Source organism: Glycine max, chromosome 6 (genome assembly GCF_000004515.6).
Source record: "Glycine max cultivar Williams 82 chromosome 6, Glycine_max_v4.0, whole genome shotgun sequence".
In the NCBI taxonomy this organism is placed as follows: Eukaryota; Viridiplantae; Streptophyta; class Magnoliopsida; order Fabales; family Fabaceae; genus Glycine; species Glycine max.
In genome coordinates this window covers 10,302,775-10,328,052 of record NC_038242.2, presented here as the reverse complement: position 1 = coordinate 10,328,052, position 25,278 = coordinate 10,302,775, and the positions used below count along the sequence as shown (strand labels likewise).

At 30.7% G+C, this 25,278-nt stretch overlaps 2 protein-coding genes across 4 annotated transcripts; one reads left to right on the top strand and one right to left on the bottom strand.

Annotated features, from left to right (window-relative positions):
- Positions 1–4,821: 4,821 nt before the first annotated feature.
- LOC100814722 (uncharacterized) lies at positions 4,822–10,262 on the top strand. Of its 3 annotated transcripts, none has more exons than XM_014776380.2 (4): positions 4,822–4,997; positions 5,107–5,278; positions 6,381–6,443; positions 7,554–10,262. In XM_014776380.2, the coding sequence occupies exon 4, from the start codon at positions 7,682–7,684 to the stop codon at positions 9,758–9,760; it is 2,079 nt and encodes a 692-aa protein (XP_014631866.1). In that variant the 5' UTR covers positions 4,822–4,997; positions 5,107–5,278; positions 6,381–6,443; positions 7,554–7,681; the 3' UTR covers positions 9,761–10,262. The 3 variants fall into 3 exon arrangements, with proteins under 3 accessions (XP_014631866.1, XP_006581632.1, XP_003526697.2); XM_006581569.2 differs by having other exon boundaries at positions 6,376–6,443; XM_003526649.3 differs by lacking the exon at positions 6,381–6,443.
- A 1,901-nt stretch (positions 10,263–12,163) lies between these two features.
- LOC102667313 (uncharacterized) lies at positions 12,164–14,127 on the bottom strand. The gene is made up of 9 exons (XM_006582445.3): positions 14,066–14,127; positions 13,737–13,861; positions 13,561–13,640; positions 13,308–13,386; positions 13,118–13,205; positions 12,899–13,037; positions 12,641–12,795; positions 12,439–12,559; positions 12,164–12,340 (listed from the first exon to the last, which is right to left on the bottom strand). Exons 1-9 carry the CDS (start codon positions 14,125–14,127, stop codon positions 12,164–12,166), a joined length of 1,026 nt encoding a protein of 341 aa, XP_006582508.3.
- Positions 14,128–25,278: the final 11,151 nt, after the last annotated feature.

The window sequence follows — 25,278 nt, the reverse complement described above, 5'->3', positions numbered from 1 at the left end:
TCCTCCACCCAAACACCACCTTGCGCTTAAAGACCATTGTGGTGGCCCACGAACCTCCACACCGCATCAAACCCACCATCGTGTCGCACTAACCCATCAACTATGTTATCATAGTTCTGAATTGAGTAATGCGGAACATAACATGTGTTCCAAATTACTCATATGAAATTGTGTTAGAAGAACTCCATATTTGTTGTTCTGGGTACCCGAAAAAAAGCTTCTGGATTATGTAATTCGGAGATTGTTTAACATGAACAACATTATGAATTTGTGAATCTGCCAACATTTATCAGTCATGTATATTATATTTTCCCTTTCTCTCTTCACTCGATTTTCGTCTTCAAACTCACAACACAACTGTGCAGTGGTGCAGTGGTGCAGAGTCATGGTTGATGAGGTGGTGCGGCGTGGTTGTGGTTTGCGGTAGTCTTCAAATTCACCACATCATGTTTTTCAAAGAGTGTAATGCGGTAGTCTTATGGCTATTTAAACCGCCACGACACATCTTAGATCAAGGGCGAACGTACTTATACATGATGGGGGTGGCCTTGGTCCCCCTGATTTTTTTAAAATTCTATTTTTAATATATAATATTTTGATATTAAATTAATTATTTTTTTTGAAGACTTTTATTATATAATAAAAACAATAGTATTTAAGTATTTTTATTGATTTCTTGATAAAATATTTTATTTCCTTTTTATAGTATTGATCACAAAAATAATGACATTTTTTTCTCTTTTCTTAGACAAATATTTTATTTTATTTTATAAATACTGTAATTCTTTTTATAATCTTCACGATTGAAATAATTACATTTGTTTACTTTTTAAAATAAAATATTTAATGTTATTTATTTCCTTGTTAATATATTTTCCTTTTATAATGTATTGTTGTTGTTTTAGATGTTATAAATATTTATATTTGTAACCAAATTACTTTATTATTCTTTGTTTTATATTGATTTGGTTATCTGAGAAATTAAATGTTATTTATTATTAATCTTTTCTTTGAGATAAACTTGCACTATATTTTATTTTTTTTATAAAAAACTTACATCACATAAGAAATTGATAACTTTAATTTTAAGACATATTAATACCTTTTGTTTTAGGCAAGACATAGTAATAACTATTATTCCTTTTTATTACTATTATTCATATATTATTTTAAATTTGTTTCTCTTATATATTTTATCATTAATTGTTTGCTAGGTTTCAATCTATTTTTGGCTGTGTATAAGTCTAACTTTGAATCTATGAATCTAAATATTATCATATAAACTTTGGAAAAACAAACCAAATATTAAGTTATACAATAATAAATAGTAGTGCGTTTGATCTCCTTAAATAAGATAAATTAAATAGGTTTGGATGAAAAACATTATGATTGGGAGAGAATATCCCATTAAAAGTAAATTAAATAGGTTCTTTGATAAATATTAGTCATTAACAAAATGGTTGAATATTTCATACTAATAATATGATATAATAAAAAAAATATTATGTTGTATAAAACATGAGTAGAAATTCATTTTAATATACTCTGTTCTTTTTTCTTATAAAATAAATAGTTAATGTAAATTTTTATTATAAAATTATATAAGCCTATTTGGTCCTCTATAATTTCTTTTGTTGGGTCCGCCCTTATCTTGGATAATTGAATAAAGAGGAGTATTAAAAACATATTCTCTTAAAATGTATTAAAAATTTTAAAATCAGAAGAGAGACATTAAATACTCTAGGACCTACTAAATTTTATGATTTTTAATAAATTTTCAATTAAAAAAGAATGTTAAAAAAAATGTATTAGAAGGTGTGACCTAATACTTCTCTTGAATAGATTATGCTTCCAGCTAATTATTTTCTAAGTATAACATTGAGTATCCCTCTCTCAGATGTCTTGACACTACTAACGAAAAGGGAGACGTATGATTACATTTGCATCTTCTATGTTTTCTACCAATTGCTTATGAAAACCCTATGTTAATTTTATTAATATAGTATTTATATAATATATAAATATTTTGATATTTTTCTTACACTGTAATGATTATTTTGTTTATTAAATATATAATTTTCAATTGGATTTGTGTACATTAAAAAGTATTATTCAACAAAAAAGTAGTAATTATAACAAACTTTAATGTGTGTGTATATATATATATATTAAAATTGAATATACAGTAAAAAAATAAATTTCTACAATTTTTATTTGAATTTAGATACAACTATTGAATTTTAATAAGAAAATAAAATTTAATAGTTGTATATTATAATTTTCTTATTGTTTCAATAACTGTTTATTATAAATTTTTAATTGAATTTATATACAGTTATTAAAAAATAACATATATCAAGGATATTTACAGTTATTGAAAGTTCAAATGCACGGAAGCCTCATCATAAAAAGGATTTTTTTTTACTAATCAAGAAAAGAAAAATAAAAGGTTTAATGTTAAAACATTAATTGGATAGCAATATAATGCTAGCTTGATAACTGTTTATAATTAATTTCTCCCGCCACGATTCAAGTTCTAGTATACAACAATTTATGCTTGAAATTAATTTAGATATACATCCTAAATTTCTGTTTTTTTTTTTTTTACAAAAATACATCCTAAATTCCTAATTAGTACATTAAGCCGTTTAAATTAAAATTTGTAGAAGTGTTTCTATCCAACTTTTAGATAAATGAATTTATTAACAACAAAACCCATTTAAGAACATAAAAAAAAGATAAATGAATTTATAGTTTATTTTGAATTAGATTTGATTGTCATTCACTAAAAAAAAAGATTTGATCGCATATCTGTCTTCGCAGGAAATGAAGAGAGTAATATAGTGCACTCAAGTGTATTAAATTAATGCAAGAGCTTTTTAAAAAATATGCAAGAACTTCTTAAATTTGTCATATAAAAAAAACAAATTAAATTTTGCCTCAAGTGGTCTAAGGGTGGTCGATCTTACTAATAGCTAGGTTAGGTTTGATTGGGTTATACATTTCTCAAATTTAATCTTCACTAACCTAACCCATATATTTTAACATTATTTATCTTAATTCACTGAACTTAACCTAATTAAGAAATTTATTTTCCATTTTCAAAAAAAAAAATATTCTCCTTTAAAAACAAATAGATATTCTCAATCTATAACATTAAATTTAAGAATTCAAAAATAAGTTTGAATGATGTTTATCATCATTTGGTAATTTGTAGTAATTTGGTTCGGTTGTAAATCGAATTTAAATATTATCTTTATTTATAAAAAAAAATTAAAGGAATTAAATTCGGTGATTTTGGCACGGAAAAGTCAATTATTGGATTAATTTGTTGTTCCAGATTTTGCCACATTTTTTTAAAGGATAAACTAAAATACCGTTGTACTAGTTAATCATGGACTCAGTAATATTTTTTATGTCAAGTATAAAAATTATAAAAACTAAATTAATGTGACTTTCTAACACCAAAGTCACTGAATTCAAGCTCAAATTAAAAGTAATGTTTATATATTTTTATAAAATTTAATCTATAATGTCTATAATATTAATTATTTATAAATTAAAATATACTTAATCAGTTGTATGGCACACAACTAGAACACATTAATGAATATTAACGATAAGAATAATTTTAATATATGTTCATATATATATAGATATAAATTTTAAATAAATTCATGACTATAAATTAAATTAATTACTTTAATTTATTTTGATGAATTAAATAATTGAATCTTAAAAAAAAGATTACATTAACTTATAAAATAAGAATTTTTTTTCCGAACTTATAAATAAGTTAAGATCATAATAAATCAAAATGGGTAAAGCTTTAAATTAATATGAAATGTTTGTATTATATATTATATATTAAACTGAGCAAAAAACTTATAATAATAAGTTAAGTAATGACAATTTATAAATGAATTTTACATGCCAAAAAGTTATACATATTAAGGAGTTGAGACAAATGATATTTTTTAAACATCTTTATTTTTTTTTTATCGATTGAGACACCTTTTAAGAAAAATTATGATGACTCATTGAGTACTAACATCAACAATACTTTAAACATTAAGACTCTAATGATGTCAACAGACCTCATGGGGGAATAATTTTTTTGGAACCATATCCCTTAAGCATATACTACTCAAGTGTTTAATTTTAAATTTGTGTACATATCAAAAACATATATTAAGAGAGATCAAATCCTTAAATGAATGTTAATATTTTAAGATGTTAATTCTTAATTTTTGATAAAAGATACTTGGTTTGACGAAAAAATAGTTAAAAAGTAATCTAAATTTTTTAGTTTAATTTCTATAAATTGTTAATAAAATAACTACACTATTAACAATAGTTGTGGTTGTTGATTTTTAAGATAGTTAAATAATAATGTTTATACATTCTCTCTGACTAATTTCTCATTTATTTTTTAAGTCATCACTACATAATTCAACATTTTTTTTAATTCATCATTAGCTAATACTATATAAAAAAAAACCTTTACTATTGCTACATTCTAAGTAGGTTGAAATTTTTAATATTTTTTTTACTATAAAAGTAAAGTTTCAATTCAGTGTTTTGATTCATACCAATTACCAAATAAATATTCACACATACACCAAAAAATACCAAAATCTTCAAAAAAAGAATAATTTAAAATTCTCTTGGCCCTAAGTTGCAAACCCAATTCCTAACCCCAGGAGTAAAAGCTAACCATGGTCAAGTTATTTGGGTCCCACACATTATAAAAAAGTTGACATGGATCAAGAAAAAAAGGAGGAAAAAAAAAATAATAACAATAACCAGCTCAACAAGGGGGGTTCCATTTTTCAGTAGTAAATTGGGGGCAAATAAGATTCTTCACAGTTGTTTGTTGTTGAGTTGAGGGCTTGGCTTTGACAGATGGGTCATTGTACATGCTGAGACTGAGACCGTCTTCTCAGATTCAATTCAAAATTCCTCAACGTCACTCACACCCTTTTTTCTCCAATCAGGTAATTTTCACTCCTCACTCCTCCTCCTCATCATCTTCGCTACTTCTCAATACACCGCTTATCTCTCTCTCTCTCTCTCTCTCTCTGCTTTTTACTTCTTCTTCATTAGATTCGCAACGCGCCATCTTCCAGCTAGGGTTTCCAGCTCAATTTCCAGATTTTCACTTTCCCTCGATTTCGACCGTTGCAAGAGTTAATTTGAAATGCGCTTCCCCTGTAGATCCGTGGCGGGATTCTGTTGACTTCGAATTTCGCTGTCTGAACAAAAACAACAAAAAGAGGTTCGTGTCCGAACATTTTTACTTTACTTGTTTTATTTATTTGATTTTGAGGTAAGCTTCAATTGCGAGGTTTTTGTGTCAGCTGGTGTTCTGAATTTTGCTTGTTTTGCTGCGTTGCGTGAATTTCGCCTATTAATTTAATTACTACTCCGGGGATTTTGGGATGGCGTCGATGATTCGAATTTTATTGTTATTTTTGGAGTTGATACTTTTGATTTGTGATTGGTTCATACTAGGTCGTATTGGTACTGTATCTATATCCAAAGGCGGAAAACTGAGCAAAGAAAAAAGCAATTAATAATAGTTATTTGTTATATTGAGTTCAGTTTACAAATCAATAATTGCTTACTGGAAGACATTGACCTTGTTCTTGTGGTTACGGGACTGGAAAGGGTGCTGATAGTTGCATTTTTGGTTGGGTTAACAACTAACGAGTAATATTTTATATGGTTTGTGGTGGTTTGCAGTTTGTTTTCGTGTAGATCTGTCCTCACCTTCCTCTTTGATAACCGAAAAAAATATTTAGACTATTATATTATATTATAATCTAACACATGCTTATCAGTGTGTTGAACTTGGTCTAGCTTTCAGTGTTGGTGAACAACTTAGCATGAAGAAGAATGGAATTTTGGAAATTTATTTTGATTGCATGGATGGCTTCTGTGGAAGTATTTGAGTTGGATATTCTTGCATATGTGGGTTGTTTTATTGTTATATGACAACAAAGGCCTTATCCCATTAGGTGAAGTTGACTACATTAATCACATGACATCATTGGGCTTTGTTACAGACCTAATCCTTAGATATATAATTCATCACGAGATTTCTTTTATCAGCTTCCTCCAATGTCCTTCTTGGTCTCCTTCCTCCCTTTTCATGCAATTATAAATCATGCAATTTACTCTCCTTGTTTCCAGTGACCTTTGTATGTGGCCAAACTACCTTATGCTGGTTTTCTGTCATATTTTCCTCAATTGATGCCACACCAATATGTCTTCATATACAATCATTTCATATCCTATACTTTACTGTGTGGTCGCACATCTATCTTAACATTCTCTTTCTGTTATTCTCACTTTTGTCTTGTCTCTATAAAGTGCAGCGGTCACTACCACAGAGTATAGCCAGATGTATAACAGTATGAAAAAACTTTCCTTTGAACTTGGTAAGTATTTTGCGACCACAAACAACCTCCGATACCTTTATTCTTTCTAACCATCCAGCTTGTATAAGGCTAAACACTGGTAAACATTGTACCGCATTCCCTGTTTCACTTTTCAATAAAATACAGAACTCTTGTAAGTGGAACATGCTTATAAATTGGATTTTGGAATAAGTATAGCATTGGAAAGGAATCTTTTAGGTCATAGGAAACTTAACCATTGGCCTTATCCTAGAAGTTTAATTAAAAGTGACTCTATCACCTCTGCCTTGTGCCTTCTGAGATGATGTCTGCAATACTTTTTATAAGAAAATATTTAGTTGCTCACACCTTTGTGCTGCTATCAAGGGAATCTAATTGAATAGCAACATGTCATAAGCAAATAAACAATTCATTAATGTTAATGCATTACCTTTTCTGCTCTTTAAAAAGGGTACTTCGTGATTTAATCAGGCTTTGTAACTATATTAGTCAGTTTTATGTAAGTTCTATACATTGATATGCTGGCTTAATATTGCAAATGAGAAAAAGGCAATTATCCAGTTTCTTTCTAGTTTCTACATAAGTTCCAACCAAAATTATAGTTAAGGATCCAGGATTCCTTGATAGAAAACAAATTCTGACATTGGCAATGTTACTCCCACATATCTTGTTTACATCAAATCACACTGTAATATTGACATGTATAGTCACTATGCCTGGTTAGTGAACATGTCCATACCTGTGAACAATAGGATTTAAGGTTACATGCAAGGGAGACATGTCTTATCATTTCTTCTCATCTTTCTTTATTTGAATTTATAATACTTTACTATATAATCTTTCAATTTTTCCCTAGACAACAATGACACACAGATAATGTATGTTGTTCCATACAGATGATGATAGAGGTATATGACAGTGCAATGCAAGTGACTCCACATATTGAAGATGAAAATTCTTTATAAAGTGCTCACACAGTGTCATAAACTACAGCTTTTGTCATTAATAGTTTTGAATATCTATTTGTGATTCATACTTTGAAAAGTTGATTTGCTTGTAATTTTTGCTCCACACACCTAAATCTTGAGAAATTTAGGGAGTGTGACTCAATTTCTTTCTCCATTGGTTCAGGTACAAGGTTGAGGGGTTTCCTCAAGCAAAGGAGACCTGGTATAAAATCCAGTAGCCGTGGTTAAATTGTTCCCCGCATTTTTAACTGTCTGAGGAAGTAACTTAACAATATTTAAGACTACTACAAAATGATGGAGTGCAACAAAGATGAGGCAGTTAGGGCCAAAGAAATAGCAGAGAGGAAATTTTCAGAAAGAGAATATGTTGGTGCAAAGAAGTTTGCTCTCAAGGCTCAAAATCTGTATCCTGAGTTGGAGGATATTACCCAGCTTTTGACAACAATTGATATTTACATATCCGCTGAGAATAAAGTAAGTGGAGAAATGGATTGGTATGGTATACTTGGAGTGAGCCCCTTTGCTGATGAGGAGACTGTTAGAAAGCAATACAGAAAGCTGGCTCTCACTCTTCATCCTGACAAAAACAAGTCTTTGGGTGCTGAGGGTGCATTTAAGCTGGTTTCAGAGGCATGGAGTTTGTTATCAGATAAGACCAAGAGACTAGAATATAACCAGAAGAGGAGTTTGAAAGGATTCCAACATAATAATCCCAACCATGTTGGATCTCAATCGGATGCACCCAGTTCAAATGGTTATTATAATCTAAAGAAGAATGCAACTTCAAATGTCAGGGCAGGAAAGAATAATGGTCGGGCACCTTCAGCTCCGGTTAAAAAGGTTGAAACCTTTTGGACTATCTGTAATAGGTGCAGGACACATTATGAATATCTCAGGGTTTATTTGAATCACACCCTTTTATGTCCAAACTGTAATGAAGCTTTTGTTGCCGTAGAGAGGGGTCCACCACCAAATGTTTTTAAGCCACCAAATTGGTCTTCTCATCAACGGCATCAGAATTCTCAACACCATGCTGGAAGTAATAATACAAATTTTCAGTGGGGTTCTCACTCTAGAATGGCTGGTTTTGGTAGCACAGATGGATCAACATCTGTTGCAGCTCAAGCTGCAAGTGTTGTGCAGCAGGCAAGTGAGAGAGTAAGGAGGGAAGGTTCTTTTCACAAAGCTGAAAAACCTATGAAGAAAAGGAAGACAGATGATATTTGCATTAATGGTTATCAAGGATACATGGCAAATCATATGGCTACAGGACATGGAGCGGCTGGTTTGGGCACCTTTTCTGAACCAGGAAAGGCTAACTTGGAAACAGAAAGGAATTATGGTTTTTCAGGTCTTCCTGGCAAGCATTACAGCACAAGAGAATTGTCAATGTTTGAAATACGAAACATGTTGATGGATAAGTCACGCATTGAAATTCGTGAGAAACTTCAAGAATGGAAATTGATGGCTGAAGCTAAGATTAACAAGGACAAAGAGAATAAAAGACAGAAAAGCACATTTAATGGCAAACCAACTGGTTCAGAGAAGCTGAGAGAGACTGCTGTTAATGGTAACAGGCATCTGGACATTGATTCTTTCCCTGTCAGAACTGATGATACAGTTAAGAAGAGCCAAACTTATGTTACAATCAATGTTCCAGACCCTGATTTTCATAATTTTGACTTGGATAGAGATGAAAATTCCTTTGCAGAGGACCAGGTCTGGGCTGCTTATGATGACGATGATGGAATGCCTCGTTATTATGCTAAAATTCACAAGGTGATCTCCATGAAGCCATTTAAAATGCGGATCAGTTGGCTTAACTCTCGAAGCAACAGTGAATTGGGCCCAATAGATTGGGTAGGCTCTGGTTTTTATAAAACTTGCGGGGATTTCAGAACTGGCAAGCATGAAATAACTGAATCATTAAATTCATTCTCTCACAAGGTTAGGTGGACAAAAGGCACAAGAGGTGTTGTTCGAATCTTTCCTGGAAAAGGGGAGGTCTGGGCTCTTTACAGAAACTGGTCTCCTGATTGGAATGAACATACCCCAGATGAAGTGATACACAAGTATGATATGGTGGAGGTGCTTGAAGATTTCGATGAAGAGCAAGGCATATTAGTTACCCCCCTTGTTAAGGTTGCTGGTTTTAGGACTGTGTTTCAAAGGCACATGGACTGTGATCAGGAGAGGAGGATTCTTAAAGAGGAAATGTTTCAATTCTCTCATCAGGTTCCTAATTACTTGCTTACTGGCCAAGAAGCTGATAATGCTCCAAAGGGTTGTCGAGAGTTGGATCCAGCCGCTACTCCTTTAGACCTCCTCCAGATAGCAACAGAAGCTAACGAGACAACGGATAATGCTTAGGAAGCCTGATGAAGAAACGAGGTCTGGTTCACCTGCTGTGAAATGGGAGAGAGAATGCTTCAAAACCTTGTAGAGCAGAAATGTTAAACGAGGGTAGTAAACAGATAAAGAATGATAAATGACAGTGCAAAGGATAGAGATGTTGGTGTGACTGATGATGCAATAGGCTTGAGAAATCAAAATGTAGATCAATGAAAATACACTCTTCCACGACTCTTTCATTTTTTTAAGCCTGACAGATATTCTATAGTGTCCTTTTTGTGTTATAAATGGATCGAAGTGATCCACAGCTTTTCGGTTTTTGTTGTATAATTTTCAGACATGTTATTCGTAGAATCGTGGCAGTTATCATTCATCGTTCTGCAAGCAAGATGAATAGACTATAGTTCTGGCATTTCATGTAGTCCATGCCTGGTGATTTACTCTTCCAGTATATGGACGTGCATATTCTGTCTTGTGTTATAAACTCATGAGTATTAATTACATTCGATTCATTTGCTAATTGTAGTGTCATGCCCAATGCAAGGCTGCTATTATTTGTTTAAAGCTGCGTTGTTTTAATTGTAACTCACCGATTAAGATTTTACATTCAGATACCCTTGTTATTACATGATCTCCAGGGAACTGTTTTATTTTTACCCAGTACGTTACCCAGACATTGGGCGTCTTAAATTTGAAGTACAATAAAGATAAAACCAAATGACCTATTTAACTTTTTACCTTATTTTTTTGTTATTTTATCTTTTTAAACTGGTTTAAAATGATCAATTCCTATTGTCGTTAATGGAATAAAGTTCTTAATGACTGAAAATCGTCACGGAATTTTTTTTCCTTCTCTTTTAATATATGCATGTAAATTTTTAATTTTAAAAATGTAAAAAAAGAACAGTTTAATTAGTAAAAATTAATTTTAAATATGATTCACGAATATTTTATTATGTACAATATTAATTAAACAGATTTAAGTATTACTTTAAATTTTTAAAAATTATGTGATAGTTTGATAATAACTTTAGTTTCATCTTTTTAGTGCAGACACTTACGCTTAGAGTGGTGTGACGAAATATAAAGTCACCAGCTTAAATTAATAACAGTTAAAAATAAAAGCTTGTCTAGACTCTAGTAGTTTATTAGCAATAATACTTAAGTCAAAGGTAACACAATTAGTTTCTAGACTAGAAGATAGTTTAAAAGGAGCATAAAAAACTCAGTGGACTGATAACAGAAAGAAGAAATTATGCAGATTATTGATATTAAAAAGGACTGGAACAAAGTCCTTTTTTCCATTCGAAGAAAGAATTGACATAAACTATATGCTAATTTGTTCACTCTGGGTTTGACGGTTGTTCTTCGGTTTCGGGTTGTTTTCATAATTTATTTATTTATTATTTAGGTTACAATTCTGCATTTGAATGACTTTTTTTAATTATACTCTATTATAACAAAAAATAAAAACTACAGAAAATCTGCATAATAGAAAGAAGAATTTCTTCAGGTTTTAAAACCAATTTATTATCTTTTGAAAATGATATAAATTTTTTTAAAAATAATAGTGAAGTGGGGGCATAATAGAAAGAAGAACTTCTACGGGTTTTAAAAACTATAGAAAACATGAAAGGAAAACAAAATGAAAAAGAAAAAAGCATCCACACCCTGAAAAGAAACAAAAAAGAAATAGCAGATTTTGAGGATATTATCAGCTCCACTTCATAGATTATCAACTAAAATGTTCTAGACAAAGCACAACTTGAATGCATAATTTGCTTTTTGCAAATGTCCTACATATGTGCCCAAGCCCAACTATGATGGCTGAATATATACGTTTAGTAGCAGAAGTTAAACATAAGCAAAACATGAAATATTCTCAAAAAAGGGGTGCTATTATATTCATAACAACCACATGATGACACCATGCATATTGTCATGGTTTTACAAAAAATGAAATATTCTCCAAATCAGGACTCCTAGTAGATACAATAACCACCACATCACACCTTGCATCATTCAGTCTTAATACTCTTTCTTAGCTTGGTAGAGGAAAGTTGACATGAAGTCAAATGTTGAGAAACATTATCATCAAATTGTGCCTCAGCTGATATCCTATTAGCAGGAGTTAAGTAATCGATAAATTTTGGATCAAAATCAGATGATGCAGATAAGCATTGCAGTAGAATTAAAAGATATAACAATTAGAACACAATACAATCTAATAATCTATTATATATAGAATATGAATATTAGTATCAATTTTGTTCTATTTTCACTTGCAGTATCATACAAATCAGTGTCATTCAACATCACCTTCTCTATGTTACTTGTGGTGGTGGTGGTGTCCTAAGTATAGAATGGAAAATTTTAAAAGGATATATAATTTCTATTTTGACTCAGATTTATTCAGAAAATTCAAACCTCATCAGATGGTAATTTTAACTTGATGGAATCGATAATTTGTTCATCATCTGATATTTGGATGACAAATGATTTTCGACATCTTGGCTGCACTTTTATCTTGAAAGCTAACATCTTTCCCAAAATACACTCTATAGCTTCAGGAAAAGCCAATGGATCGACCTCACCATCCTACACGTGCAAAGAGAAAAAGGTTAGAAACTTGGAATAAAGAAAAAGTGTACATTAGTTACACATACATTGACACAAGTATGCTACTGTCTGCATACATCTATCAATTGCTTTTTTAGCTCAGCAGCAGTTACATTCAACAATTGTACACACTCTTTGTCCCATAACACAAACTCTGCACACTCTTTTTCTTGAGAAACTAGAATCTCTATTCTAAACCTGTGGGAAAAATAAAGGAAACTCTCAGACAAATGTCTAAGTGTAAAAAATGTATACACAAAATAGCCTAATAATAATCACCTTGCAACTGTTCCTGTGTTACTTTTCCCACAACCTGAGCAAATATATGTTGTTTCGGGATCACCTTTAACATTGCACCTAGAGCATCCTTCGTAGCTCCACCCATTTGCAACAAAAAATTTCTCTATTTTTGCAAGTGTGACACAAAACAATTCCTAATTGACATACAAAATATAGCACTATATTAAATTCTAAATATAACATCCCACCAACTAAATTGAGATTAGAGACTATGTAAACAACAACTGCAACCCATACCCGATCAAATTCATTTATTTCCATCACACTCTTGACTGGAGTATTCACAAAAAACTTGTCTATAGTAGAAGCTTCAAAAACTGATGAAATCTGAGAGATGGCTTGACTTAATGACTCACAAACAGGGACTGAGTCCAATCTGCACTTTGAATGATTAAAACATTAAAACAAGTTATCTATTACATAATATTATTATTACAAAAAAAAAAAGTCTTTCACCTGTTCCTATATTGTTGGATCTCTACAATATTTTCATTGATGAGAAGCTTTGAATCATGAGAGCCTTGGATAATAATAGGACATTCACCTAATAAGCCGAAATTATATTTAGCCATCCACATATTGAAGTTGAAACTGATATTGCCAAGAATAGATAGTAAGTAAATAAACTAAAAATCATTATTCCAACCTTTTGGGTCCTTTATCTTGGCTAGTGTTAGGATTATAATGATAGGTCCAGTTTCATGTTTCTCCATAAAATTTGATAACTGCGTTGCACATGCATCCCATAGAATGCAACTAAGGATGTTGCTCCTAAAATATAAATACTAGTAAGGCAAACACATGTGAAAAGGAAGGCAGAGGAAAAAGTATTAACACAAATAGGAAGGCAATGTAATTTTTTTAAAACAAATTAGTTGTATGAACCATGGTATATTTACCCGTGGGTCCTTCATATGAATGACCATCTTTGGATTATCATAGCGTTCTTGCTCTATGTCAACAAACTGACCAATCACATCTGCTTAAAAAAAGAAGATAATAAATCTAAAATTGTCCCCCAAAAACATACACCATATTTTATTCTATAATGATTAATATGCAAATTAGAAATTACCTACTAACACATCAGATGAAGCTTGTCCACTCAATATTTCTTCAAATGTAGTAAAGTCATATACATGTTCAGGAATTTCAAGAAGCTCATGTTCTTTTACAATTGTTCCTTTTGTAAAGAACAACCTGTATGGATGCTTGCACAACTTATATATTGTCCAATATTATTTTTTACCTCAAAGTTCTGAACAATATAAGTTTTCCTCTCTTTGAGTTGATTTTTCCATTTGTCAAATTCAAAATGTTCACTGTAGCTCCGATCTTGTGTCCCTAAGAAGATGAGCAAAAAAAATAAAAGCCATAAGGGCTCCATAATGAATGTAGGATTACCTCTCATCCATTAAAATCATCTCCAAAAAACCTCCTTCTGGAGTCTTTTGAATGAAGCACATTTTTGTAATTCTCATCAATTAATCTAATTCTACGTGCCATATCTGTTTTTCAATTTAAATACGCAGTCCTTTAGGATATCATGCTAGCTAATTAAATAGATTTGTGTTAATAAGGGGTAATATAATACATTCTGATAAAGAGTGGTGTGGATGATAAATAACGATTACTAATTTGTGTTTAATATTAATATCATTATTAAATATTAATTAAATATATGATACAATATGTGGTAGATGCAGATATAATACATCCAAAAAATAAACAAATCAATGTTTTTGAGGATAAGCATGCCTATCGGATAAAGAATGTATCTTTATATGATAAAGATATATTTTCTGTTAAAGAATGTATATTTATACGATAAAGAATGGTTACCAAGTTGATGACATGATAATATAGCTAGCTATGCGCTCATTATCAGAAAGTTATTTTCCTTTGCTATGTATTGTAGGATATAGATAACAGAATGGTTCCAGGGTGTGTATATATGTATGTAATATCGATGTGTTCTTTATCAGATTGTCAGCATGCATGCCATGTAAAGCTGAATGTACTATCCATGATATATTATTGCGTTAGGTTGAAATTGCACGACCTTTAAAAGAACATTTAAAATTCTGGCTAAAATATATGGATAGGCATGTTTTCAGTTGGATTTACAGAATGAAAGTAAAAATTTAGAGTCAGGTTGTTTTAGTGCTTTTATGTTGGAACACACCAGAACAAAATTTAACTGAAATCATAAAAATACAAACGTGAAGAGAACCACCATAAAATAGCAAGACAACCGTACTTTAAGTTTCACAAATCTAAAATGAAGTGTATAGTAAAAAAAATCTAAAATTGAATGAAAAATTACAAACTTAAGAAGAACCACACCATGAAGAAAGTTTTCATATATTAAAAAATATAAAGACTTAGAAACCTGCTAGAAGGCTGGAGCAACAATCCTTAGAAATTTTAAAACTTTCCTACTTGAAGCTGAAAAAAAAGAGAGCATCCATCAATCGGAGTTGGTATCATGTTCAAATGGTTTATATTTCAAATTTCAAATTCTTACTTGGCATGCGAGTGTTGCTGTTGATTACCCTGTTTTTATGCGTAAATAAAAGAAAATACTACGATGTCTGATCGCGTCACACGTACGCTTGCTTCATTAAGAATTAACACATTGGTTTTTACACTGTCCTACACAAAGGTCAATAACCAGAGAGAGTTGACACGTGTAGTTCCAGGGAAGAGTTTTATTTGTGAGAGCTTGTTTGAAATCAACAATGCCATTGGACTGATTTCTTTCCTGTAATGATTGGCCAAATGTACCTCCTGCCTACGAAATTTATCAACTATGCTTCAAAAGTAAAAACAAAAAAAAAATGGTATCCTCTCTCTCACGAGTCCTTCTCGATAAAGGATAGTTTTGGAATCTGATGAAAATCGCAAGCTTCCTGTACATTTTCATCATTGCATTTCATGTCATTTTTGGAGTGAAAATAAAATGTGTTGGCCCTCCGTATTTCAACAACTTTCCTAGCTCATTTTACTGGTAACAGAACAATTGAAAGTCATGCTTTCTCACTAATTTTTTGCACCCCTCACTTTGACTCGTATCGAACACAACATTTTGGCTTCTCTAAGCCGTAATTTGAAAAATAAAAGCATGGAAAAATTCAGTAAAATCTGAACATGACCGAACAGCAAGAGCCAGATAATCTATACGTTGAAAAAATCAAATTAAAAAACCGAGATCATCATCGATTCAGTAATGTAGTATTTCCTTCACTAAACTATTTTAATTACTTCCAAACTCTGCATCTTAGTTACCATGTCGCGTGAAACACCGTGAGCCTAATTTCTTTTAATTCAAACCAAATCTCTTTTTATTTTCACACTAAAGCCTAAAGAACATAACCAAGAGAGGATAGAAAAAAAAGTTACAGAGATTTTTTTTCTCTTCGTAGCATCTATCTCCCACTTTCATTCCGAATTTCATTCATCTACTTGAACATGCATGTAGAGTGTAGACGGTCTAAACTCAAGACAAATTTAGTACATAAACATATATAACATAATTATAATAGATCAAGTTATTTTAAATCTAATCATTAAGATTAATTATTTATTACATTGTTAGATTTTAAGAAAATAATAATGATGATGAAATTACTTGATCCCTCCCTCCTATAATGTTATTGCATCCGAATTTTGAGAATTAAGGTGGAAAAAAAAAAAAGGAGATGGAGGCACATGACGAGCATATATATTAGCATTAATTAATGTATATCAGTTGTATAAGCATCCGATGGTGTCAGCTATATGAATGGGCATGTAAGAAAATCATAAATGTACGACTTCTAACATGCCACAGTTACATCGTGCAACATTATTAATAATCATTGGATTCATCTAATGTGCACAATTATATTGTATATCCCTCATACCCTATGAAGCACGGACAGGACATCTCGGCTCCTTGTCGTGTCTGGTGTCCGACACAAATTCGTGTTAGTGTTCAACACCGACACAACACCCCGTATTACGTTTTATATTTTGAACATTACAAGTATTTATGTGTCTATGTCTGTGTTGTGTCCAGTGTCCGTGTCGGGGTGTCGATGCTTCATACGTCATACCAGATTAGTCCTCTTTCAACTATCACCAGCATCACGGGTGAATCGCCGAAACTAATGTAAAACACTGTTGTAGCCTTTGTGGCGATTTGGGTTCCTCATCCCTCTCTTCTTCGTTTCCTTTTTCTTGTTTCGGTTCCGACGCCGAGGTGAGTGCGGAGTGATGTCATGGTCTTGTGTGTGACGACGATGGTTTGGGTTGTAGGAAAGAAGATGGGACGACGATGACCACTTGCAAATCAGACCCAACATGCAAAAGAGGAAAGGGAAGAAGGGAGTGGAAGAGAAAAGAAAATAGTAAATTGTCTTGGACAATTTTGCTCGGTGGAAGTGACACCGAAAAGGGAAGACTGAGAAAGGAGTCTAGATATACTTTCTCAACTGTGACTAGAAGTTGTCGTTTGACAATTATTCTTCAGTTTGAGGATATTTCCATAATTTATTTATTATTTTGGTTACCATTATGCATTTGAATGCATTTTAGTATTTTTTTTATTATACTTTATTACAACAAAATAAAACTACAGAAAATCTGCATAATAGAAAGAAGAATTTCTACAGGTTTTAAAACCAAAATAACTTTTTTAAACGATACATATATAGAAAACCCAAGTAGTGAACTGCGGGCATAATAGAAAGAAGAACTTCTACAGGTTTGAAAAACTATCGAAAAACGTGAAAGCTTCAAACCTCATCAGATGGTAATTTTAACTTGATGGAATCTATAGTTTGTTCATCATCTGATATTTGCATGACTAACGATTTCCACAACCTGGGCAAAATATATGGTGTTGTTTTGGGATCACCTTTACTAGTGTACCTAGAGCATGCTTCTTAGCTCCAACCATTTGCAACAAAAAAATTCTCTATTTTTGCAAGTGTGACACAATACAATTCCTAATTGACAAATAAAATGTAGCACTATGTTAAATTCTTAATACAAGACCCCACCAACTAAATTGAGATTTGAGACTACGTAAACAACAACTACAATCCATACCCAATCTAATTCATTTATTTCCATCACACTCTTGACTTGAGCATTTAATAAAAACTTGTCTGCAGTAGAAGCTTCAGAGAATAATGAAATCTGAGAGGTGCCTTGACTAAGTGATTCACAAACAGGGACTGAGTCCATTCTGCACTTTGAACCATATGAAATAAATAAAATAAAATGTTATGAGAACATTAAAACAAATTATCTATAACTTATTAACATTTATTATAAAAAAATTCATTTACCTGTTCTTGTATTGTTTGATCTCTTCAATATTTTGATTGATGAGAAGTTTTGAACCATAGGTGCTTTGGATACTAATAGGATATTTACCTAATAGACGAAAATGATATTTAGTTTTCCCCATGTCGAAGCTACTGTTGTCAAACAGGTAAGAAAATAAACTAAAAATCATTATTCTAGCCTTTTGTGTCCTTTATCTTGGCTAGTCTTAGGATTATAACGATAGGTTCAGTTTCATGTTTTTCTATAAAATTTGACAACTGCGTTGCATTTGCAACCCATAGAGTGCAACTAAGGGTGTTGCTCCTAAGATAAAAATAGTAAGGCAAACACGTGAAAAGGAAGTCAATGGAAAAAGTATTAACAAATAAGAAGATATTGTAAAAAGTATTAACAAATTAGTTGCATGAACATAGTAAATTTACTTGTGTTACTTCATAAGAAAGACCAACTTATTTTATTCTATAATGATTAATATGCAAATTAAAAATTACCTACTAACACATCATATGAAGCTTATCCACACAAAATTTCTTCAAATGTAGTAAAATCATAGACATGTTCAGGAATTTCAAGAAGCTCGTGTTCTTTTACAACTGTTCCTCTCATAAAGAATAACCAGTATGGATGCTTGCATGCCTTATATTGTCCAAGATTATACTGTACCTCAAAGTTCTGAATAATACAAGTTTTCCTCTATTTGAGTGGATTTTTCCATTTTTCAAAGTCAAAATGTTTCACTGCAGCTCCCATCTTGAGTCCCTAAGAACATGAGCAAAAAAAAAATCAGTCTTAAGGGCTCCTGTTGCGTATATAATATTTAATCAATTTGAGTTGATAATTTATTGAATGTAGGGTTACCTTGTCATCCATTAAAATCATCTCTAGAAAACCTCCTTTTGAAGGATTTTGAAAGAACCACATATTTGTAATTCTGACCGCTAGTTTCCATGTCTCTTTTGTATCATTAATCTCCTCAATTAAATTAATTCTACGAGCCATACCTGATTTTCAAATTTAAATAGGTGATATACATGATATATTGCGTTAGGTTGAAATTGCCTATTCTTAAAAAAAAAAACATTAAAATTTCTGGCTGATATACTTGGATAAAGAGGTTTTCAGTTAAATTTACAATATGAAAGCAAAGATTTAGAGTCGGATTGTTTTAATGCTTTATGTTGGAACTCACCAGAACACAACATTACTGAAATCAGAAACATACAAACTTGAAAAGAAAAGAATAACCTAGATAATAAAATAGCAAGATAACTATACTTTGAGCTTCACAAATCTAAAATGAAGTGAAAAAAATACAAACTTGAGAAGAACCACACATTCTGTAGATGTGAAAAAACTAAGATTTAGGTGCACACTCATGTAAGCTGATCCTTCTAATTTGCTTCCTCTCTTTTCTTCAATATCAACTTGTCTTGGTGGTTTCTTTTCTCCTTCGATCTCCCAGGGCAGGGTATTGGGAGCATTGAGTGAAGGTCTTGGGTGTTGACATTTACTAAAATTTTCTCCTGATAAATGTTACTATCTTGAAATACTTATCTTTTTAATTTGTGTAAAAATATTAGGCAATTGCTATATCACTCTCCCTCTTTGCCTGCACACTTCCATTTTCAATTTATTTTCCAAAAATATTCTTTTCAAAAAGTACACTTCCCTTTCGATAGTTCTTGAAAAATCACCCACCCCAAGAAAGCTTGACAATCCCATCAAGATTCTAGCACAAAGCCTCAAACTTTCAACAAAATTAAAAGAGACCCAATTTTTTCCGGCTCTTTTTACTCTCTTGCTTATGTTATATTACATTAGTTGAAGAATCAAAATGTAACAATTCCTGTCAATTAATAAAATCTAAATTCTGTGCCGCGTTGACTAAAAATTGGGAACTCAAGCCCCCCAACTCGTGAAAGGTCGATTGACAATTTGAATCCCAAATTGCTCCTCCTCCAAGCAACTCCGAAATTGCTGTGTTTTCACAAGGTTAAGGATTTACGGAGATTATAGATTTCTTCATATTCAAGGTCACGGGAAGATCTTGATTGCACTACACTTTATTCCAAGGGACATTTTCGAAATATGAAGATTTGGGAACAAGCCTTTTTTTTTATTCATAGCCAAATTGGTCATGACTCCTGACATTTTTTCAATGGATGTTGGACTGGAGAGGATATGTTGATGGCATCGCTGTTGGAAGTGTTGAAGAAGGCTATTGAAATAAGAATTGGGTTGTGTGAGGTTTTCTTGGGGGTGGGCGATTTTTCCATTAACAGGGAGTGTAATTTCTAAAAGAGGACATTTTTAAAAAATAAATTGAAAAGGAAAAAGTGTGTAAGCAAAGAGAATAGAGAATATAATAACGGCCAAATATTACTACTAAATACTAAATAGTAATCATTCCATTGATGATTTTCAACGTAGTTCACTTCAAATGTGCATGAAATGGTACGTTGTTTGTATGCTTTACTATTTTCCAACACAATTATAGTCTATGTAGTCTAGCCTTCTTTATTCCTGAGACACACAATGATACAACTAAGTCAAAAACACCTGGACTCCATTGTAATGCACCAATGGAATACGACAATACACGTGTAATATTTAGAATATTATATTCTCTATTCATTTTTATTTGTTTTTAAGGCTTTTATGTAGAAATTAAAAATAAATATTTTTATTCTAGTAAAATAGTTACAAAGTTTCTATTTTATTATTTTTCATTTTTACTTCACAATAAATATATATGTATAAATTAGTTTAAAAAATAGGTAAAAAAATAAGATTATAATTAAAAAAAATGCCATTTGGGATTCAGAAGCCATTGTGGATGGTTTTCGGTTTTATGCATGGAGTTGGTGCAAAGCAAATGTGTGGTGTATGGATCCCTCAAACTATATATATGCTCATGCACTGACAAGGGGTTCACGATGGGGTGTCTCTTGAACAGGGGGGGTTCAGTTTTGTAGAATGGACTGGGTAGTGGACCCGCGACTAGTTTGGGCTCGAAAGATAGATTGATGGTAGGATGACATTTGTTTCACTACTAAAAAAACAAAACATACTTTGTTATTAAGGATTTTTAACATCAATTATTAATAAATGTTAAAATTATTAATGTTAATTTATCAGCATTAACATCGTTAAAAATAAGCTTTTGTAGTAGTATTTTCTGCATTTCCACTATTAAATATTCAATATTTCTTAATATATTTTAAAGAGTCCATTTCAAAATATAATTTTAGGTTCCAAAATATATATATATATATATTCTAAAATGTGATGAAAGATGAATGGTATAAATAAGAAGATGTAGAATTCAAATGCCTATTAATCAATCGGGGCCCTGGTTCAATAATTTCTAGTTTGATCTTATGTAAGTTCCATAAGGTTTTTGGCAGTGAAAATTACCTTTTCATAGTAATAATAAAAGTTGTTTGCTGTGGAAAAAAATCCACTATTACTAATACAACATCATACCCTTTTGAATTATGTAGTCGTGTGATAAAATCCATAAAATATTCTCCATACTTGTGTTTCAACATGCAAGGGCTGCAATATGCCACTAGAAGATGCTGCCATGTTGGCAAGTTTATGAGGTTTATTTTACGTAAGATTTATGTTTCGCGTTAGTCATGTATGTATTTACGGTGATACCTGTAAGATGTTACAAAATAGGATTAAATTATACTAAATTACAGAGAATACGACAATCTGTTGCTACTCGAGAGTTTAGAAACTCCTACAAATATTATCTCCATACACTGAACTGCCTAACACTACTCTGCCCCTTCTCCTAACAATACTACTCTAATAAAAAACGAAAATACATAATCACTGTATTTTAAATATGTAACTGTCCTACGAAACTACTTATCTAAATAATTAAATATGTAATTGCCCTGTATAATTTCTTATGTACATAATTAATTATGTCACTGTCCTACACTACATAACTATTAAACAATTATCACGTAACAAAGTCCTACATCCTACTTCCTCTTTTGAAATATACTTTCCGAATAGAAGGGTTATTCGACTTTATGGTCTCATCAATAATATTGAAGCAACCATCATATTTTCTTCTAATTTTATCCACGGAAGCTACAAGTTACCTTCGTTTTTTTTTTCTTTATCTGCTACTAGTTGCATTCGTACTTTTGAGAAGAGAACTGTTCCTTTGAAATTAAATTTAATGCTGTCGCTTCTTCAAAGACATTTTTGCAAATGCCATCTGCATGAGACAGAGAATCCCACGGGAAGTTTCAATGCTGAATTTATTTAATTGAAAAGAATACAAACTCATTGACTAAGCAAGTAATAAAAATGGTGGAGGAAGGTTCATGGAAAAATCTTGGCGGATCAAATTCAAGGAATTTGAAGAAAGGTTCATTTCATTTGCATGACAAAGCCAAATCACTCTGCTTATTTACTAGATTGGTCATTATTTTCATCAACAACAAAAGATTGCTCTTTATTTTACTACCTTATTTTATAAAGTTTCGGTTTCCTTTATGAGAGACCTAGTCCGTTAGGGTTGTTTGGGTAAATGTGGACCGTTAAATGAAGCTATTGACCGCATTCACCGACTCTGCATTCTGCATGATTCTCAGACCACTCTGCTTTTCCTATTTGACCTCGGATTCAATTCAAACATGTGGTTCTTCTTCTAATGCATTAACGTTTAAGCAATGTCAGAATAAGCCAAAATTTCCACCGAACCTTTAAGCAAATGCATAGAATTTCATATTTGACTAGAACAAGTATCATATTGAGTTCCATTCTCTTTCCTTTTTCACCTTTTCCTTTATATTCCAAAGGTAGGTACAAATCTAGTTCTCAATTTGACTTAGGAATATACATATACGTCAGCATTCGGCTTCGATTGATCTTTACTTTCCTTTGTAATATTCTTTTTGGTTAACTTAGCATACTTAGTAATTAACCTTTTAATATTACGAGTGGCTGATAATTCACAGGATGACTTGCACGGCACATATTTCAATCCTGAATTACAATTCCACGTATAATCACCAAAACAAATTAAAGTGCTGTCAGTTTCTGATTAAAATATTTTAACTATTTTTTTCTCATTTTTAATTAATGCAATTTAGTTATTATAAGTATTTAATTGATGAGAATGGCTAGCAACACATTCTTAAACAAGCTCTTTCTAACACTTTTAATTAATAGATATAATTTATTGAAAATTATAAATGTGAGTGAACTTATAAATTTTTTTCAATAACTTATAATAAATAATAAATAATATATGTAAAATTTAAAAGAGTATCATGGAAAATATATTCAATCCTTTATGTTAATTGTTTTTTTTTTGTCATAAATTTTAGTTGGACCAAAGAAAACAATAAAACTCGATATCACTCATCAACCAAAGCCAATGTCTCACCTTGGATTGCTTGATGAATTCACTCCCAAACATATGATCACAAGACTAAAGATATACACAGGTCGATTTGGGTTAAATTTGATTAAACTCATAATCCAATTTAATCAAATTTAAATGAGTTAATTTGGATTAATTTTTCAAGATAAAAAAAACTCAACTTAAACCAACATATTAATAAATATGTTTGGTTGGATTAGATAAACATATCAAAATATTTAAATTTGTCTATTATTTTTAAAATTTCATATTTTTATAACTTAAATATATTAATTATAATTATTACATAGTCAAATAGTGAAAGAAAAGCTTAAGGAAAGAATCACACCATCATATATGTTAACATACTATATTAAACATGCTTTAAAAAATTAAATATAATAAACAACTATCACACCATGATGCCTAACCATCTAAAAACTAAAATTATCAAAAATATAATTTAAAATTTCAATATTATCAAATAATCAAATGAGTGAGAAAATAAGAGAAGACTCTCTTCTAGTTAAATTGGTAATTGATTTTTAAATTTAAAAATATATAACAATAATAATATAATACAAATTAACGATTATACTAACAAAATCGACATATCAACAAGTTTAAATATTAAAATTCATCATTCAATTTAAAACTCAACGAATTATTTAGTTCCATTTGAGTATGACCCAAAGAAAAAATTTACTTAATTCAAATTAATTTCAATCAATTCAAATTTATGAATAACTGCCTGCGGAGCAAAGTCCACACTCCTTTTTTTCCCATCAGTTATGCTTTGTTATGTTAAAACTTCTAAATGGAGCGGAGAAACAATATAAAAATACTAGAAAAGAAGAAAGTAGGAGCTTCGATCAAATGTAATTAAGGATATATCCTAAAAATTCATGCATACTTTACTTGCTATATATAATGAGAGTTTATAAGAATATATATAGTTGGATTCAGATAAAAAAAGAAAAGAAAAGAATATAACTGTATGCAAGTTTGAATTTTACTTACTACTACAAATGTAAATACTTCATCAATGAGTAGTCTACAAGTGCCTTTATGAATACTTTTTGACTATCGAGACATGTTTTGACTATTGTGGTCGACTAACACACAAAATCAGCTCATTTAATTTTGATAACTGACCTTGGTGTAAAAATAATTTATAATTGAATAGACTAAAAATAGATAAAACTGTATCGAACAATTTTTGTTGGAAAACTTTTTTACTGTAATAAAAAAGATATACTATTATAATGATTAATAAATAAGACTAAAGCAATTTTTAAAAGAAAATTTTTACTTTGTTAGGTCTTTTTATTAACATATAGGATTTTTTTTATCAATATATGAAACATTTTTTAGTGAACCTAAAGCGTAAGTTTGAGTTGTTTTATCCTGACTTGATCCTGATTAATATATAATTTAAAAATCAATATTATACTGATTGATAGTATAATTTAGTTTTTAATTGTAGCCACTATGGTTTTTTTATGTTTAACATTTTGAATATTATATATTAGGAGTTATGATATTTATAAGTAAAGTATCATTGTTAATATTATGAAATTATGAATAATATACAAATTAATTTTTTTTAATAACTAGTACAATTGTAATTATTTTTACTGTAATTACGGATGAGAATATGTGAAGTTAAACTTCAGTAATTTTGAGCTTAGTTTGACCATTTTAATTAAAAGTTTGATCTAAACTAAAAACTTATTTATATGACTTATTATATATAAATTTTAAAAATATGCCAATAAACCTATAGGAAGCATATATATATATATATATATATATATATATATATATATATATATATATATATATATATATATATATATATATATATATATATATATGTATGTCTGCC